At 40.2% G+C, this 17,885-nt stretch overlaps 1 protein-coding gene across 1 annotated transcript in view; it reads left to right on the forward strand.

The window, feature by feature from the left end:
- The window catches only part of HSPA12A (heat shock protein family A (Hsp70) member 12A), an 84,215-nt gene that overhangs the window by 52,335 nt on the left and 13,995 nt on the right, over positions 1–17,885 (forward strand). The window contains exons 5-7 of the mRNA XM_086616804.1: positions 1,038–1,224; positions 2,132–2,236; positions 4,883–4,999. Of these exons, the coding sequence (XP_086472930.1) occupies positions 1,038–1,224; positions 2,132–2,236; positions 4,883–4,999 (409 nt within the window). The remainder of the gene's footprint in view (positions 1–1,037; positions 1,225–2,131; positions 2,237–4,882; positions 5,000–17,885) is intronic.

A 17,885-nucleotide genomic window follows, 5' to 3' on the forward strand; every position in this document is an offset into this window, starting at 1 on the left:
CTTTCTACTCTCTGACCTTGTTGGCCCCCCAGTTCCTGCTGTGTTTAATGGTTGTTCCCATATTCGATGTTCTTACTTATTGCCTTATCCATTCTGTGAAAGAAGCGTTGTGTTGCTTTCACCTTAACACCTTTGTGCTTCTTGGGTCTTCCTGAAGATACCTTCACAGTCTTGATAAGATGAGATGGTTTTATTCAGTTTTAATGGATGGTGATGAGGGAAATGGTTCGATGCCTGTAAGATACTTGGGGGTTGGGGGAGTCTGCCTTATTTTTGACAGACTAAAATTTTTGCAGCATTTTGGGCATTTAAAACACAAAATCCATCAACTTCAGGTGAATAGCGAGTGCAGCGCAGAGAGCTCAACATCTGCAGACATGTCTTCAGAGTTTCAGGTGTTCGGGAGATGAGGCACGTGAAGAGGTGTTGGCTGAGCTGGTTTGTCCTGCTTCAGAGAGCACTCCGTGATGGAAACAGGGATTTAATTGGCTTCTCCGCAGTGGTGTTCGGCTGGCTTAAAAGGTCCTTATTTCAAAACGGGGACGAAATTTCAAAATATCCTATACAAGTAAGCATACGTGAAGTCTGATTGACAATTGAGTAGGACACTTTGAGCATTCAGGTTTTCATGTGTAGTACTCTCGGCTAATTACTTGATTTTTTTTCCCACGATGTTTATTACATGTGCATGTTTACTTTGAAAATGTAAGTGTGATAGCATTTCCTTGTTAGTTGTGTGTGGCTCACTTTAAGGAACCTGCATTCTTGTCAATGACAGAGTACGATTATGTCCTTAAAAATCACACTACTAACGGCAAAATTTATTGAATTGTCTGAAATTAAGATTACAGTCCTCTTTTCTTGGAGGTGAGGAAAAATACTTGGGTTTAGTATTATAAGGATTGAAATTACTGTCTTTGGAGGAGAAAGCAGTGTGCACAATCTGCCACCAGATTGTTTTTCTCACGATGTGCTGTTTTTTCCTGCTGCTCTAAACATTATTATCACTCACTGAGACTGTTTCACTTGTTGAACAGACGATGGGAAGGTGGAGATCCAGGCGTATCCAATCAGAAGACACCAACCACTATCCTCCTAACACCGGAGAGAAAGTTTCATAGCTTTGGGTATGCAGCAAGGGATTTCTACCATGACCTGGATCCCACTGAATCAAAGCACTGGTTGTATTTTGAAAAGTTTAAGATGAAGCTACACACCACCGGTGTAAGTAATAACCAACTGTCTTGGATAATTGTGCGTTTGCTACTCAAATCATCTTCCTGTGGACAGTGCTGGATTTTGCCTAAAGATTGTGAGCTAGATGTGAAGCAGCTTCATTTCTAAGTTTAGAGAGTAAATAAAGTAAGTTAAATTTTTCAGTTAACATTATGATTCATTTTGCTTCTCACTCCATTTGGCAAGTGTACTTTGCCAGCTTTCTTTCCAGATCTTAGAAGTTCAGTATCTGCTTTGCTTAGATCTTCATGTTCTAATTTTCTTGAGTGAAATTCACAGCTGTCTAAGGAGTTTCCAGGAGGTCGATTTGTTCTATAAATTTCCTCAGGAAGCAGAAGTAGAATATAAGAGCCATACTGAACTCTAGTGCAGAGGAGCAAATTTACCTGGAGTTCATTGTCAAAACTGCAAATGCAAATCATGTTGTTAATTTGACATTATTCCTACTGATTATATTTTTGTCTTTGAAGTAAGCCATTCTAGAGTTTTGGGACTTGGCCAGTACTTTCTGTATTGAGGTGTTTTCTGGTTTCATATGTTGATGGGAAGCCAAAAATCTATGCTTTTGACTCTCAGGTTAAATATCTTGCACATGCAGCTTTATTGCAATTAATTATGAATACATTTGTTGTAATTATTTAATATTTAGTCTATATTTCTCTCTCTGCCTGCAGTTATTTGTAGATATGATAGGTGTTTAAAAACAAAGTCTAAAATAAGCAGCAAATGTCATGCTGCAGGAAATTCAATGGATGAGTTAGATCCTCTTCAGAACAATTTTGTCATTTTTTCCTAGCCAGGTGGATAAAGAAGAATTCTCTTTCCTCAAGCTGTGGGAATTAGTTTCATGTTTACCTTTTCCTTTTAATAACTTCCAGTTATTTCTTTCATGTAGAATCTTACCATGGAGACAGACCTGACAGCTGCAAATGGCAAAAAAGTCAAAGCACTTGAGATATTTGCTTACGCTCTGCAGTTCTTTAAGGAACAGGCATTAAAGGTAGGGTAATGGTTCCTTATCTAGATTTTCTGTATTTATAACTGGTATAAAAGTGAGCTTCACACTTCTAACCTTGCCAAGCTTTGACCTCAGTAGTATTTGATGTAAACAAAGCAAGGCAGCTGTAGAAACTCTAGGCAGGCTGTGGACTTGCGAGAGCGCACAATAGCCTGAAGTGATTACCCCTTGCTCAGGGGAACCTTGATTCAGTAGTAGTAAGTGTATCACTGTGATGCAGAGTTCTGAATATCTTCTTACTGGCTTAAGTATTTTCTATTGCTTTTTTCATGAAAAGAAAATGTGAAAGTGCAGGAGCTGAAGCTCAGGAATTATATTTGAGACTGGGTCCTGTCCTCATCCCCTGTGTTTCTGCTGCTGGGACGATGGATTGTTGTGTCCATGCAAGGTTCTCTCTCATGTTGAAGAGTTGGCACTGTGAAATGCGATAGGATGGGCACCTACTGGTGTCTCCTGCCCCGGCCTGACTTTTCTTCACTGGTTAAGCAAAGCTGGATTTATTTTGTAATAGAAAGATGATTGAAAGCTCATTTATAATTTGATTACTTGAATTTCACTGTAAATCTGTACAAAGATGACCTGCTGAGGTGTACAAGCTGTCTAACCTGGTGGAAATAGTGTAATTACACCGGTGCAGTCATCTGTGCAGGCCGTTTGGTTGCACTGAGAGGTTCAGTATGCTTCCCTGTGAGGAATTCTGCACCAGCAGAGAGAGAGAGTGTCCACTACCCAAATGAACTCAGGCACTTTTACACAACACTCCTTTATTCTGTCTGCACAGTTAAACCGTAGTGTGCGTGCCCAAGAGCCGCAGTTAGGCCGTGCTGTTTCGGTCCTCTGCTGACCCCTTGCAGGGGTGAATTTGATGTTGCTGTGCTGTGAGATGGTATTTGGTTGCTCTGATCCTGAATGCATGTTCATGTGGAGAATCTAACAAGCATTAGGGAGAACCAAAAAGTAAGACAGACATCTGTTGGAGTTTAATTTGTAAATTCATACTGTGTTCTGACGAACTGCTTCCATTTATGTTGCCTTTTTTTTTTTTTAACTTTTATTATTATTTTTTCCCTACTGTGGCTGATGTTGGTAGGGAAAAATGCATTTTATTTTCCATTTCCATTTGAAATGTTGCAACACTCATTTCTTGTACTATTCTTCTTGGGTCACAAGATCGTTTTTCGTATTCTTCCGTGAAATACATGTTCACAGTAAACAGTTTTGAGATTTAAAATATCATGTAATCAGTCAAATACGATTTAAGTACACATTGGCTTCAAATGCGCCACTATAATGTCAATGTAAGCATAGTAGTTGCTGGGTCAAATCATAATATTCATCCAAGTAAGTGTTGTTTAAAATAGCCTTGTTGTTAAAAACTAACCTACTTTTCTAAATCAGTTCAGTTTATTCTCTGGGAGATCTCAGTCTATTCTTGAGGGCTACAGAGAAACAATCCTACTGGCACAACTCAAATCCCTCACCTCATCAAAGACTTATTTGACTAGATCTTGGAGTTGATTGTGGAGTCACAGGCTTGAACCCACGTGTAGTCTGGGGAAGTTCTTAGAGGATACGAATGCTGTTGGGTACAATCCCGTAGATTTGCTGCGCTGCCTGTTCAGGGCTACATCCTTTCTGGATGTTAATAAATAAATCCCTGTGATTTGTGAGTGCATGCTGAAACTAATTAGACAAGCAATGGAAACGAGCTGTTACTTTGGATATAATCTGTCCATTCCTAGTGCCCTGTGCAATATAAAGGTACTACTTTTCTAGCATGGATTTTGGAACTGCAGAATAGCTAAACAAACACAACACCTTGGCACAGCACATGCAGGTTTGGGTTGTTTTTTTTTTTTTTTACATTCTAAAGGCCCGTTGTTCACCTTTCTGAACCTTTCCCTGTTTGGATGGAAATTTAGATAGGACATATGGTAATGACATTTTACTTGGAACCTTTCCCAAAACATGTCAGTATATCACCTAATTTGCAAATGCAATACAGACTTGCCTCTTTTTAAGGAAAAAAAAAAAAAAAGGACAATAAAAGAGCTAAACTAGTCTCGAATGTTTGCTTAAAGCAAAATTTTCAAGAAGTAATCAGTCTTTTTTTTTTGAAAGGATTTAACTCTAACTTCTCCTTGTTAACTGAGTTGTAAAAATTTGATTTAAAAGTAAGTGGTGTATAAAGGGGTCATAGAAAAATCCAGATTGTAAAACATAATGTTCATCAGTGATACCTCAAATATTTTTCTGTGTATTGATCCAGATGCAAGTGTGAATTCTTCGAACTAACAGCAAATCCCACACTGTGACTAAGAATGCGCATAAATATTCTGCAATATTCAGCAGCGCATGAGCTGCTTTTGGAAAAACTTAACTATTCTACTTCGTGTTAAACGGTAAACTTTTCTATAGGCCTCCTTGAGAAGGCATCAACTCTAATCCCAGCTTTTGGCACAGTAAAGCATTCTTGACAGATTGGCAATAATTCTGATTTGTAGCATAGATGTAACCAGAAAAAAAAAAAAGAGAAAGTTACTGTTACTGAATCCAGCAGAAAATAATATTTTCTTGTAAGTTTGACACCCATCGTTTTGCTTTCACCTCTGTTTTCCTTTTCTGTAGGAGCTCAGTGACCAAGGAGGCTCGGACTTTGAAAACACGGAAGTAAGATGGGTCATTACAGTGCCTGCTATTTGGAAGCAGCCTGCAAAGCAGTTTATGAGGCAAGCTGCCTACAAGGTAAGATTACAAGCTGAATGTAGAAGTGCCCCTGAAAAGCCCTCGTTGATAGGTGAAATGATAAGCTGTACTTGCAGCAATCTAGTAGAAACTGTATAAAAATGATCTAGAAGAGAGTCAGACTAGAAACACTGGAAGAGAAGTGAACTCTACCAAGCAGTAGCTTTAAGTCATACATATTCACCTCTTAAATGCCTTTTTCTTCCTATTTACTATGTATATTGCAGTCCCTCTCTGCAGGCTGATGTTTTAGTCATCTTGTACATTGTATTCCTGCTGAATTCAGTGCACGTGGAACAGATGCAGTTCTGAGACCCAAGGGAAAGCTGATTTTAAAATACTGGACACAGTTTTGTTTTATTTTCTTTAGTCATCGCAGACTTTTAAAGTTTAAAAAAAAAAAAAAGAAAAAAGAGAAGGGAAAGCAAAGAGCCTCCTTGGTGGGACATTTTTTCCAGTTCCCATTTTCCCACAGCAGGAATGAAAGGACTGTGAACTAGATAGTCTGGATATAAAATTAAATTCAAATGTTATTTTCACCAGGAAGAAGTTTATCTCCATTTAACCCTTTCCCCACAGCCCTCCCAAATACGTGCACTTTCCGAATACGTGACCTTTATTTCAAATGCAGTTTGCGTCTTTGATACATGAGATGTACACATTCTTCTTTTCATCAGGATATTCATTTTCTGTTTTGTTTTATTTATTTCTGGCCAGACTTGCGTAACCCATTGGCAGCAGCCATGCGATGCAGTTTCTAAAATCTCTAGTAGTTGATGAGTAATTTGCAGAGTGCTCCTGGGAAGCACCCAGATTTTTCTAACTCTGTTTCTAACTATCTCTAATGTTGAGCAACGTTTTTCTTAACAGTCTTTATTGTGGGATTGCTAATGCTAGTGCCAGAAGCAAAACACTCTTAAAGTTCTGATGGAAGGACACGGTTGTAGGTAAATCTGAAACACTAGAGACCCATTCATTATCTCTGTACGTTGTTGTCTGCCTGCTGTCTGTGTGCATGTGTGCTCGCCAACCGGGAGCTGTGTAAGGAGCAGGGCAGGGTAAAGTTAGATCTCTTGGCATTTCTCATTTGTGGCACAATGGAATGTTGTTAATTAGTGTCCGTGTCTGTGGTTGTGTCTGTGATTGTGTACTTTTATTGGCAAGCTTGATAAATAGCCAGGACAGACAAGGGTTTTAACTCGGGGTGTGTGATCAGTTGCAGGAAAACATGAGAGTTTAGGGAAATAATTAGTGTTTACTGGAAACACACGGTTGTTTGTTGTTTTTTTTTAAAGTAGTGGGGATGAAGAAACAAGTGCAGAAAACTGAGAGTTCTGCATTGCTATTCAGTCTTTCAGATTCCTGTTGCTGGATCCAACTTGTTCCTCAAACCAGTGTGTACAGACGGATCAGAAGTTGTAGCCCTTGTTGCTAGCTATTGGAACACCCAGGCATCATGAAAATGAGAGCTTGTTGTCATAGGAGTATTCGGGGCATCGAGTAGAGAAAAGTGTGAAAAGGCAGTGGTAGAAATTCTGTTACTGGAAACAGCCTAAGGTACAACCACTAGTCTAAGTTAACTAGTAGGAAATGTTAATGACCTGTGGAAATCTGCTTGAGTAATCTGTGGCAAGCGATGTAGCTGTAAGAGCACAAAAATATTAATGGGTTCAGTCATTGGATCACAAAGTAAAGCCCAGCCTTTCTGGAATGGTTAAATGGTTGTCTAGCCAAAGCTAAATATTGCATGGAATTACTTAAATCAAGTAGGAAGTGTTGTAGATCTGCATCTGCACTCCGCATCCATCAGCTTTTGTACAGCATACAAGCTTCACGCCACTCTGACATCCCCTCATCTCTGTTCTGGCTTAAACAGAACGTTGCTAACCTGGGAATCTCAGTCTGCAGAAGGACTCTGCGATGCCCCTGTCCGGCTGCTGTGCTGCTTTCTCACTTGAATGAGTAATCTGGGTGTTCTCTTCAGCTCACAGGTCTTCCTCTCTTTGAAAATCCTACTTATTCTGCCGGCATGACAGCTTTTCCTTTCTCTACATACTGCGAGCTCTCATCAAAGCTGTTGTCGATTTTGCCTCTCGGTCACTGCAACATCGTTTCCTTGGCTTTGGCAACTGAAACCTGGCCTGTTTTGTATCTCCTCAGAATACTGCCACTGAAGGGTTTTGTAGCCTCGCATTCGGCAAGGCGTCAACCTGCATTGGACTCCATCATCTGTGTTCTCTCAGACATAAGCTGCATGTCCTAGACATGAACATCTGTGATGCTAACTCATTTTCCTCCTGTGAAAACCTCTCTAGAATGCCATTTTTTTCACGCCTACAAAAGCTTGACCATGGTTGGCTCTAATGATATATGAAAGCTGCTCCTCATTGCCTCTTGCTGTTACCCTGCCTGCCCCATCCGTATTCATGTATTGTACTTTTTGTATCCTTAACTCTTATTATTTGAGTTGTTACCTCTTTGAAACAGGTACTGAATCAAAATTACTTTCTTCCTGAATAACAGTCCACAGATGCTTCTTCCTTACCTTCATGTTTAATTCCTGTGTATCCAGATATAGATCTAAAGCTGTGTGACACCAGTTGAGGTTTGATCACATTTCGAGTGAGCTCTGTGGCAAGAGTAGAGCATCATCTCTGTAGGAGTTAAGTTTCCTTTCCCAAAGCATGTCTACTGGGATTAGCATGCATTGTATCTGTGTTCCTTACATCCTGAATAATGAGTCTTAGGATGCATCAGTCAGGTTTCTCATTTCCCCCCACCAGTGAAATATAAGGCATCATAAATAGTGTTAACTTTTCTTGTTTCTATGTCCTAGTTGTTCTGTCTCAAATTCTTTGCTTTGGTGTAGTTCTATCAGAAGTGCTGTATTTACCAGTCTTAGAAGGAATCCTGTTCTCATGAAGAACTCTCATTGTGAGTAATAAATTCAAATTGCTTATTTATTTTCTAATTTTGGAGACCTTGGCAGAGTGGTTATGGTTGGACAGGATGTGGGAGGACTCCATCCTGCTCATGTGGGTGGGACCTGCCTTTGTTCTTGTCCTTGCAAAAGCAGCCAAATGCAACCTGCACTGAGCCCGAGGTTTGGACCCCAACATGAAAAGAGGGCTTAGGTGTGGAGGCAAGCCCCTTCCTCCTCATGAACATGGCCTGGAGCTGACAGCGTCATCAGAACGGTGTGTGAACATGGACACAAAACCAGGATCCCACCTCTGTGTCAGATATCTGAGTTTGTGCTGACACAAGAAAATTAAATGTTTTGTTAGTCTTGTATTACTGATGACAAAAAAAAATTAAAATGAAGCATGTGTCCACTAACGGAGAGGTGAAGCTCCAAAAGTAATCAAGAACATTTGTGTAAAAATCCATTGAATCCAGGAAGACATGAGTAGTTGGTTTCTGTCTTAGCAGCACTTTGCTGTCTTAACATATTACTGTGAGCAGCACTTTTAATCCCTTATCCAAATGAAATTCAGGCACTGTAGATTGTTTATTAGAGGAACACAAGATCCAATATTCTTGGCAGAGTGTTTCTTTTTAGTAAAGGCATTCATCCAGCTCAGCTTGCAATACACATTCTTTGGGCACAGTAAGTGCAGAGCAGAACCTGCAGGCTGGAATTCCAGGAACATGCCAATAAGAAAAAGGTTTTAAGGGAGAGTTTGTAGTGTGAGAGGCACATATGAATGTGAAGGCTATAAAATAAGAAAGTAAAACATGGCATACCAAATGCACTCAGGGCAGAGCAAAAGGAAAGGGAAACTTGCCCAAAATATTCTGTGATCTTACAAATGTCAGTTAGCTGGTCTACTTACAGACATTGAGGGTTCTTTTCTTTTAGTATGAGCTGTTGATTTTGAAATGGAATTCTAGAGCTCTGATGTAGATTATATTCCAATTACAAATAGCAAATCGAATTGTTTACGTGGTAAGCTCGTATAAATAAACAGAGAGGCAGTCTAGGTTATAGGATTAAGCATGTGAGCCTGGAATTCCAGAGACTTTCTTTAACTGGCTCTTACACTGAGTATTTGTTAATATTTTCACATCAGTTTCATCAAGGAATGCATATGATAAGAATTATCTAATACATTATGTTCCAGGGTTATGGTGTGTTACATTGATCGGTACTGCCCTGCTCTGTTGAAACCTTCAGAGAAAAGTAAGCAAATTTGGTGAAAGAGGAATGTGGCGGCACATAAAATCCCTTGCTTATGAAAATGTGACATGGCGTATGTTAGATATTAAAAAGATGACTAGAGAGACTTAACCAGATCGATAGCTGTGAAGCTGAGGTGCACTTATGCTTTCAAAGTGTTTGGTACATCAGCCACACACGACTGAAATTTCTTTGTCTAGGCACAGTGTAAGAGACTTCTGCTATAAACCACGTAAAAATGCAGTGATGTTCAGGTGTGAACAGCACTGGGGAGCTGGCGATTTGTTGGAAACAGTACTTGTTAGTGGAGGCAGATGAGGCATAAGTGTGTTAATGCATCAACCATCCTGATTATTTATAGCTTCTGGAGTTCTCTTGAGTCCTTGCTTTCACTTTTGTGATATTAAGATCTTTTTAATCATAAGGATTAAAATGTTTAGTAAGTGATATATTAGAGGGGATTCTGAATCTTGTAGTTATGTTTAATTAGGAAAGGATAGCTAATTGAGGAGGGAAGATTACAGAGTGGAAACTTGGCACAGTGGGAAATGTGTACTAATTGATCTTGGTTTACACATTTTAATTACCAAACCAGGTTCACATGAAAGCGGAGGCAGTTGACAAAGCCAGCTGCTAACCCAGTTCTCTACTTTTTCTCTTCGTCCGCTTCTGTGGCACAAGTTGGAATGTTTGGAGGTTTTGTTTTGCTAAGCGAGTAAAATAGGAGGTTTTTGTAGCATTCTAGGTACGAGTAGGTAGATGGATCTATGCCTTTCTTATAAAGCTGTGGAACATGTTTCTCAGGATCTTAGGAATTGCGTGAAAGGGCATGGAAAACAACAGAATAGCCCAAACGTAGAATCTTGCCTCTGCCTGGTAGGAAGACTGTATTAGATGGGATTTTCCAGCCAAAAGAAGAAAACGACAGTCTGAAAGGCTTTAAACTACAATCAGGAGGAGTGGGGGGAGCGATAGAAGTCCACAAACAAATATAAATCAGTGTGGACAAGGACTAGAACTCTTGGGTAGGATTGTTTGTAGTAAGTTCATAGAAAGGACAATGAAGGAGGGTAATATTTCAATCTAAAAGACATTTTAGATACCAGTATTCAATTACAAAGACAGAGAAAAGAAACAGAAGCTGAAAGTGGAACTATAGTGAAAAATATTAAGGCAAAATCAGAAAGCCTAAGGTACAAAATAAGATGGAAATAACGAAAAAATAGCAGGCATATAGTTTTCTTGGTGAAACTGCTCTCAGTCAGGGCCACTTGTGTCTCTTTGCTAAAATCAGCGTGAGCCATAAAGACTGACAATGAGGATATTTTGAAACAAGGGAAGGGGAGAGCCTGAGACACCAGGAAGATGCTAAAAAAAGGAAGAGTCAGGCTTTGCTGTTGTGGTAACTGATGCGTGCCCATGGTACAAAAAGCATTTCTAGAATAATCTGACATGAAAAATTGAAAAGCTTATGAGGCTTTAATGGCTTCAGTTTTCTAATGCATGCTACTCATAAAACTTGCAACTAATGTCCTCTGGCACCTTAGAGGATATAATGTAATGCAGCAAAAAGTTCTTGGTAATGCCACTTAGAGCTGAGCTTTCATTTACTGCACAAATGGGATCTGTGTCAACAGTCACTTGGGAGAGTGAATACTGTATTCTTTCAATATTCTACAATTCTACTAGTGTCACATACAGGGATTTGACAATATTTCCTGTTCTCTGTCATCTTATTGCTTCTATGGTGCAGGAGAACTTCATGTTTCCCCGAGTAATACTTCACAGAGCTCAGGAGTCCTTATCTGCTTCTCTTCCTTCTCTGGCTTCCATTATGCATTTTAGGAGTTTTGAAAGTTTGTATTATATGCTATGTTTAGTAAATTTTATTGGTTTGTAAATCAAAAAAGGGAAATTCTAATACAAAATCCAGAAGACCTGATGAGTATGGGTTTTAATAATAGAATCAAACAGTACTCACGATCCCAAAGAATTCCAAGTTCAGGTTGAAAATACAAAGAATAGATTATAAAAATAATGTGTAAAATGTGAAGTATAGAAATGCATTGGTAAAGCAATCTGTATTCTTAGCTGGGTAACAGCAACCTTAGCAAAAATAAATGGAGGCAGTCTGACCGTGCTTAGCAAAGGCATTTATCCCAGTCGGACAGCCCAGCCATCTATCACGAATCGGTTCATCTAATCAGTGACCACACAAATGCAGCAGTTCTGACCATAGCCAATGCAACTCCGCAAAATACATTGTTCAGAGCGTGTGGAAACTAAAAGTCACACTTCATTACAGTTCCAGGTGCCACGTTTATCTTCCTGCCTTTTGGAATGGGATAATGCCATGGTTTCTAAACAGCCATTAGGAGGGAGCAGTGTTACAGGCTGTACTTTATTTCTTACCATAGGAGTAGCTTTATGGATAAATTAGCAAACAGAAATGAAATACCAAATGGATTCTGCGTTGCTCCAAAACAGCTTACTGAGTAGCATGATCCAGGGATGTGTATGACAGATAGCCAGCTTGATTATTCAGAGTCCAAGCACCCCCCATGCCAAGAATCTTCAGCAATAGCTCCATTGTAAACCTTGGTATTGAGTTGGATACTCAGAAATGGATACATTTGCTTTAGTGGATTGGTTCACGAAGTTTGGGCAAAGTCACTCGCAAAATGTTACGGTTAGAAACTTGTGGCAAAGCTAAAGGCAAAAGAGTCCAGGTCTGCTACTTGTATTCTCGTGCTTTTAAGCACAAGACCATTTTATCTCTACAACCAAATATGAGAAAGCGAATTAATTAGGAATTGAATTTCCCTCTCTGACGAGACACTGGACTCAGGCAGATTTTTTTTTTTTTTGGTGCAGATTGTATTAGTGTTGTAAACTCAACTTGTGCATCCTCAATGCATTAAGCTAATTGCTTTCCCTATATTGAATCACTTTTTGAAGTGACTGATGGCTGATGTCTAAGGCTGCAGGACTGCTTAGGACTATTGTGCTCTTTATCTTTTCAGACTTTAAAAGTGTAGCTTTCAGATTAAAAAGAAGTGTGCTGTGACAAATGTTTCGTTTTGATCCCAAGACACTTAAATAAAAGTTCTAATTGTGAAGATGACTGAACTCCATACAGAAACCTGTGAGGCCCCAAATAACTGCAGGCTTGTTGTGGTAAGTCTGGTACTGCTGTCATACTGTCAGACAGGATGGGCTCCCTCTTGGTGATACAGGCAAGGATTTGACACAGCATTCACAAAGACAAGGAAAGACAAAGTGTGTAGGTCTTTGCCATTTGGGAAAAATTCCTACCAGCGGTTCTTGTCTTTCTCAGCACCATTTCAGAATTGTGGAAGCATTCATTGGAAGCATTTGCTGGAGATCATCTAGTCTGACCTTCCATTTGAAGCAGGGTTATTGCCAACACCAGCTCAGCAGTGGCTTTGTTTCAGCCAGGTTTTAAAAGCCTCCAAGGACAGAGATGGCTCTCTGGACAGCTGTTCCAGTGCTGTATCACCTTCCTAGTGAAAACGGTTTTTTGTAATATCCAGTTGGATCTCTACAAGCTGCAGTATGTTCATTGTTGCCCCTTGTTATATCTCCTGGAGAGACAGAAAAGTTGTGTTCTGCTGTCTTTGTAACTACCCTTCAGGTAGCTGCAGGCAACTATTAGATTGCTCCTTGGCCTCCTCTTTACCAGATTAAACAAACCCAACTCCCTGAGTCTCTCTTCACTGAATGTGTTCTCTAGCAGCCCTCCTTGAACCCTCTCTACTTTCTCCATGTCACTCTTGAACTGAGGGGTACAAAAGTTTTCATTTTATAACCTTTACAGAGCTCACTCTATAGCCAAATGAGCAATCATGAATACTTACACTGAGAAATAACAGGGAAGGTAGTGCTGTAGTAGAGGGTTGTAAGTGATTCTAGTGGTTTCTTTGGAATTAACAATAACAGTTTACACAACGATTACATATTTTCATCTAAGCTTTTTGAAGTTACTATCCAAGAGTTTCTTCCACCATAAAACTAAGTCTTATTATAAATAAAATGCTAATCTAAACCTCTTGCCCCTTCTACATATACATTCATGCACAAACTCTTAAATGAGGAGTAGTGTTGCTATTAACTGGAATTAATTTGTATCCTGTCTGTTGAAGTTTGCCAAACCAGCTATATGGGTGCAAGGGTGAGATACCTTCTATCCTGATTTCTGTGCAAGTTAGAGGATTTCGCCTAAAAACTCCCGTCACGGGAGTTCCTAGTTTGTGAGTTCTACCTTGAAGCGTGAGCATCAATAAGTTCAGCCTATTTGAAGGCTGTGAATTTTCTGTGGATTAGTTACTTCGTATGAGCTTCTACTATGGGCAAGCCCTGGAAATTCAAAGAGCACTGCAAAGCCTACCCTCTGGTATTTTAAAAGCAAGGAAAAGTTGTATAAATATATAGTAACAGTATCCACTTATTATGGCAGAAGGAAAGATACCTGGGATCTCAGAGAGACCTCAGGATAATCCTAAAATCCTGAGGACAATTTAAAGGCCAATTTTTACATTGGGGTTCATCCTTCTATGTGTTGCACATTACTTAATCACTTATGCTAGTGCAAAGTGAATAAATGAAAACTATTACAAGGGTCTCTTAAATTCCAGTTTTGGGCCCTTTCCATTAAACCCATGGTTTTTCCACTTTTCATCCTTCATAATTTATATTTCCCTTGTCTGCAAAATGAAGTTACTACAATTTTACCATAGCCTGAGATTTCATTTATGCTCTCTCAAGCAGTTTTCTCACAGAGAGATGAGTATCGTTGTCCTGTCACTTAACTGTACAGATGGGGAATCTGACACTGAAGGAATTCTGCAGCTATGATAATTATCCACTATGTTCTCACTTGTGAAATGCAAAATATCGTCAGTGGCACCTAATCAGAATAGAACAAAGGACAGCCCCTGCCACAAACTTAATTTTAGCTCAACAGGCAGCAATAGTCTGAAAATGTATCTGTTTATGTGTATCTATTATGTATATGCATGTATGTGTAGCAAATGTTTAAGAGAAAGCAACGAGTTCTTGGTTCTGTAAAGCAAAAAGTGCCTCTATGACATTGGAGATGTCAGATCTTTGCAAGATCAACCACCACCCAAATATTGTGTTGGCTGAATTTGAAAAAAAAAAAAAGAAAAAGAAAGATGTTAATTCTCTGTTTTCCTCTAGACTCTTAAATCCTGAGGATGAGTTTTTGAAAGGAGGGGAGCACCCAGCAGCTCTTCCTCCCCTGCCTTTGACAAACTGACTTTTTGCTGTGTTTGCTAGGAGGAATCTGGGTGCCTTTGAAAACCCTGTTTGTTTTGTGGCTGTTGAGCAATTTTAAGAAACTGTCTTTGAACAGATGAGTGGACTGAGCTAAATGGGCTCTCTGACCTCACTGTCGTATTCATTCACGATACTGATTGTACTGCGCTCCTCTTCATCGCTCTGAAGACTAATGGCAAAGAATCGGTGTACGTGCTGGCGTAGTGATTTTCAGACATTTTTTATGAAGGCTTCTTCAGTCTCAAGGCTGAAGATGTGGCAAAACCACATGCACTGTGCTTTTTTGTGCGGCTTTGTGATACCCACTAGCCCCACTCCCTGCCAACCCAGCTCCCCCTGACGTGCCTCTTTGTGATAACGCTGAGAGCCTTTTCCCATGTTGCTCATCTTCTTTCCTGGCATGCTCTGCCTCTATAATTAGATCTCAGCCGTTTATTTGTGACATCCCAGTTTGATGCCATAGAACTGGCGAAAGTGCTAGCTAGTGAAAAAGGAGGAGGATTAGAGAAGAGCTCACTTACCAAGGCACTAAGTGGATGGTGTTATCATGAATCCGTTAACACAATGAACTGATTAGTTTAAACAGAGTAAATTTCACAAGGCACTTAATTTCCAACTGCTGTTTTGTGTTCCCTTCATTCAGTCACACAATACTTTCTTCATCCAGGCTGTGCGGTGCTTAACTTGCAATCATGGCTTTCCTATTGTCACTAATTATAATAAATATCTTGGAAAATAGAAAAATGTTGTTGTTAATTCACAGCTTCTGTTTTTTTGGCTGAATGACGTTGGCCTGCAGAGCTTCATTTGCTAATGAACCACATTATCTTTACAGAGCTATTTCATGGAATCCAACTTCTAAAATTTATCTCTGGTACCTACAAAGGTGGCTTTAGTGGTAAAACAGGTTTAAAAGGTTCTTCCTGCCACCTGGAAAAATGGATCATTATGCTCATCTAATCTACAGCGTTGCTTCAGAAGTGATTAAAGTAATGCAGTTGGTGGAGGTGGCCAATTGCAAAAGCAGAACGAAGACCCAGGGCTGTATGTAGCTGTGCTGTAGCTGTCCTTGAAGCTTTTTGCACGTGCTAAGTGTCACATGCGGAAATCGAAGATGCTGTTTGGTGGAGTGTTTGGCTGGGACACGGAACTGCAGTTCTGGAGTTGTGGAGTGAATTCCCACCTTATCGTGGGTTCCTGCGCAACATTAGCCAGAGCTTTTAGTCTCTGTGCCTTGTTTTTCCAACTGTCTAATGAGGGTGGTTCTTCTCTTGCACATGTTTGTCTATTTATGCTACATTTTTGTATCTGGAAATACCTTATTAATTGTGAAAGCAGTGCCTATGGCACTAATGCAGTACTGAATCAGGTCTTAGATGACTACAAAATTTATCAAAGCAGTAAGTTAGAATTCATCCAGACCTCATTCTTAGTTTGCTTCTCTTTCTGAAAGATTGAATTTAACTGCCATGAAAGTAATCTACTATATTACTCCATATTTGGTTTACAAAATGTTTTCCTTTAGTGGCTTTCAGTGCATAAAGGACAAAGGCACTAGTGTATGTATTTTACAGGTAGGTAATCTGAGCTAGTAAGGAGTGCAGAGTCTTGCCAGCATCATCTCACTGGTTAGTAGTTCAACAGAAAGGAAAATTCACTCGTCCTGAGTATAAGCACAGTTCTTATCTGGAGAAAATGCACTTTTTAAAATCTGTGAGTATATGTTGGAATAATTTACTTACTCCATTTGACCCTGAAAATGATATAGCAAATGTTACTAAGTGGACAAAAAATAGATCTCAATCAGATTATTTTCTCTAGTTCAGAGAACTGGCTTGAACTATTCCCTGGACCAAAGGGGAACCAAGGGGTCAGAGTGTCCTCTGTGCTCCTCTTGCAGTGGTGAAGACCACCACTGTGCGAGTTAATGTGAGCATTAGCACTGAGGTAGATCCAGCTGCAGTTTGCTCTGCCCCTGACTCCAAGGTTCTAGTGAAACACGAGTCAAAACCAGACTGCCTGCACAGATCTGATTAGTCCTCAATCTCTGTAGTGGTCCTTTGCACCTCCATTATTTCCAGTATGTACTGACTCTTAACCATTTCTCTTTAACTTTTTGAACCTTTTTCAGAGCTGTCTTAAGATATATTTTCACCATATGTTTGCCATAAGGAAGATGCTGAGTTTATAATATTATGTACAGATGCATCTTAAGAGGTTGGGGCTTTTTTGCTTATGTTAACATAACACCGAGGTGCAAGAACCATCTGAATCTAATGCTATGTCAGTGTGAGGTAACCATATCTCATCTTTATTTTGTTTGTTTACTTAATGTGTTCATCTCCCCCACCCCCTGCGCAGAAGAGCATAAGGCAGATTGTCCTGGTTTAGGCCACTCTGACAACTAAACTCCACGCAGCCGCTCGCTCACCCTCCCCCACCTCCCGGGGATGGGGAAGGGAATTAAAGGAGAAATGGGAGAGAGACCCTTGGGTTGAGATAAGAACCATTTAATACTACTACCACTAATATATGAATATATACATATATGTGCAATGATAAATATATACGAATGAGTGATGCACGGTGTAATTGCTCACCACCCCTTGAACGAGGCCCGTCTCATCCCAAACTAACAATCCCAAAACAGATAAATCCTGATACAGCAATCCTGGGCAAGCAAGAGGCCCGAAAATAGAGCAAGACAGAGAGAGCGCTCAGAGAGTCCGAAAGTGAGAGCCCCAGAAGAGCAAAGCCCTTCTTTCCGGCTGTACCTCACTTTTATACAGGGCATGACGCTGCATGAGACGGAATACTAATTGGCCAGTTTGGCCCTCAATGCCAAGTCTAAGCACAAATCATAAGGAGAGTCATGGACCCTCTGTCCGGGCTGTGCTCCCCCCTATCCTGTTGTGCTCCTGCACACTGGTAAAACATGAGAAGCTGAAAAGTCCTTGAGACCTCAGTTCGCACTACAAACATCACTGTGCTGTCAGCGTTCTTCTCAGAGCGAGTCTCAGACTAAAACCAAAACACGGAGCTCTTCTGGCTGTTAGAAAGAAGAGCTGACTCTGTCCCAGCTGAAACCAGGACACAGATCCCTCCACTAACAGTCTTTCTCAGAGTCTGCCTGCGTGGGGCTGGTTTAGTCCTGTGAGCTGCTGCTTTCCTACGTGACCCCTAATGTAGTTTCATTCTGTAGGTTTGACCCTTTTTAATTATCTGGTTCCAGAAGTGAACTAGACCTGTGCAGTGATCTTGTGAAAGTGTGTGTGCCTGCCTGTGTTATCTCCCAGTGCTGACGGAAGGGCTGAAGCTTCAGAAATGATTGAAAATAAGCTGCTGTGTGCAGGAAAGCATGGTTACGCGTCCCTAACAATGAGAAAA

Source organism: Tauraco erythrolophus, chromosome 9, assembly GCF_009769465.1.
Source record: "Tauraco erythrolophus isolate bTauEry1 chromosome 9, bTauEry1.pri, whole genome shotgun sequence".
Classification (NCBI taxonomy): domain Eukaryota; kingdom Metazoa; phylum Chordata; class Aves; order Musophagiformes; family Musophagidae; genus Tauraco; species Tauraco erythrolophus.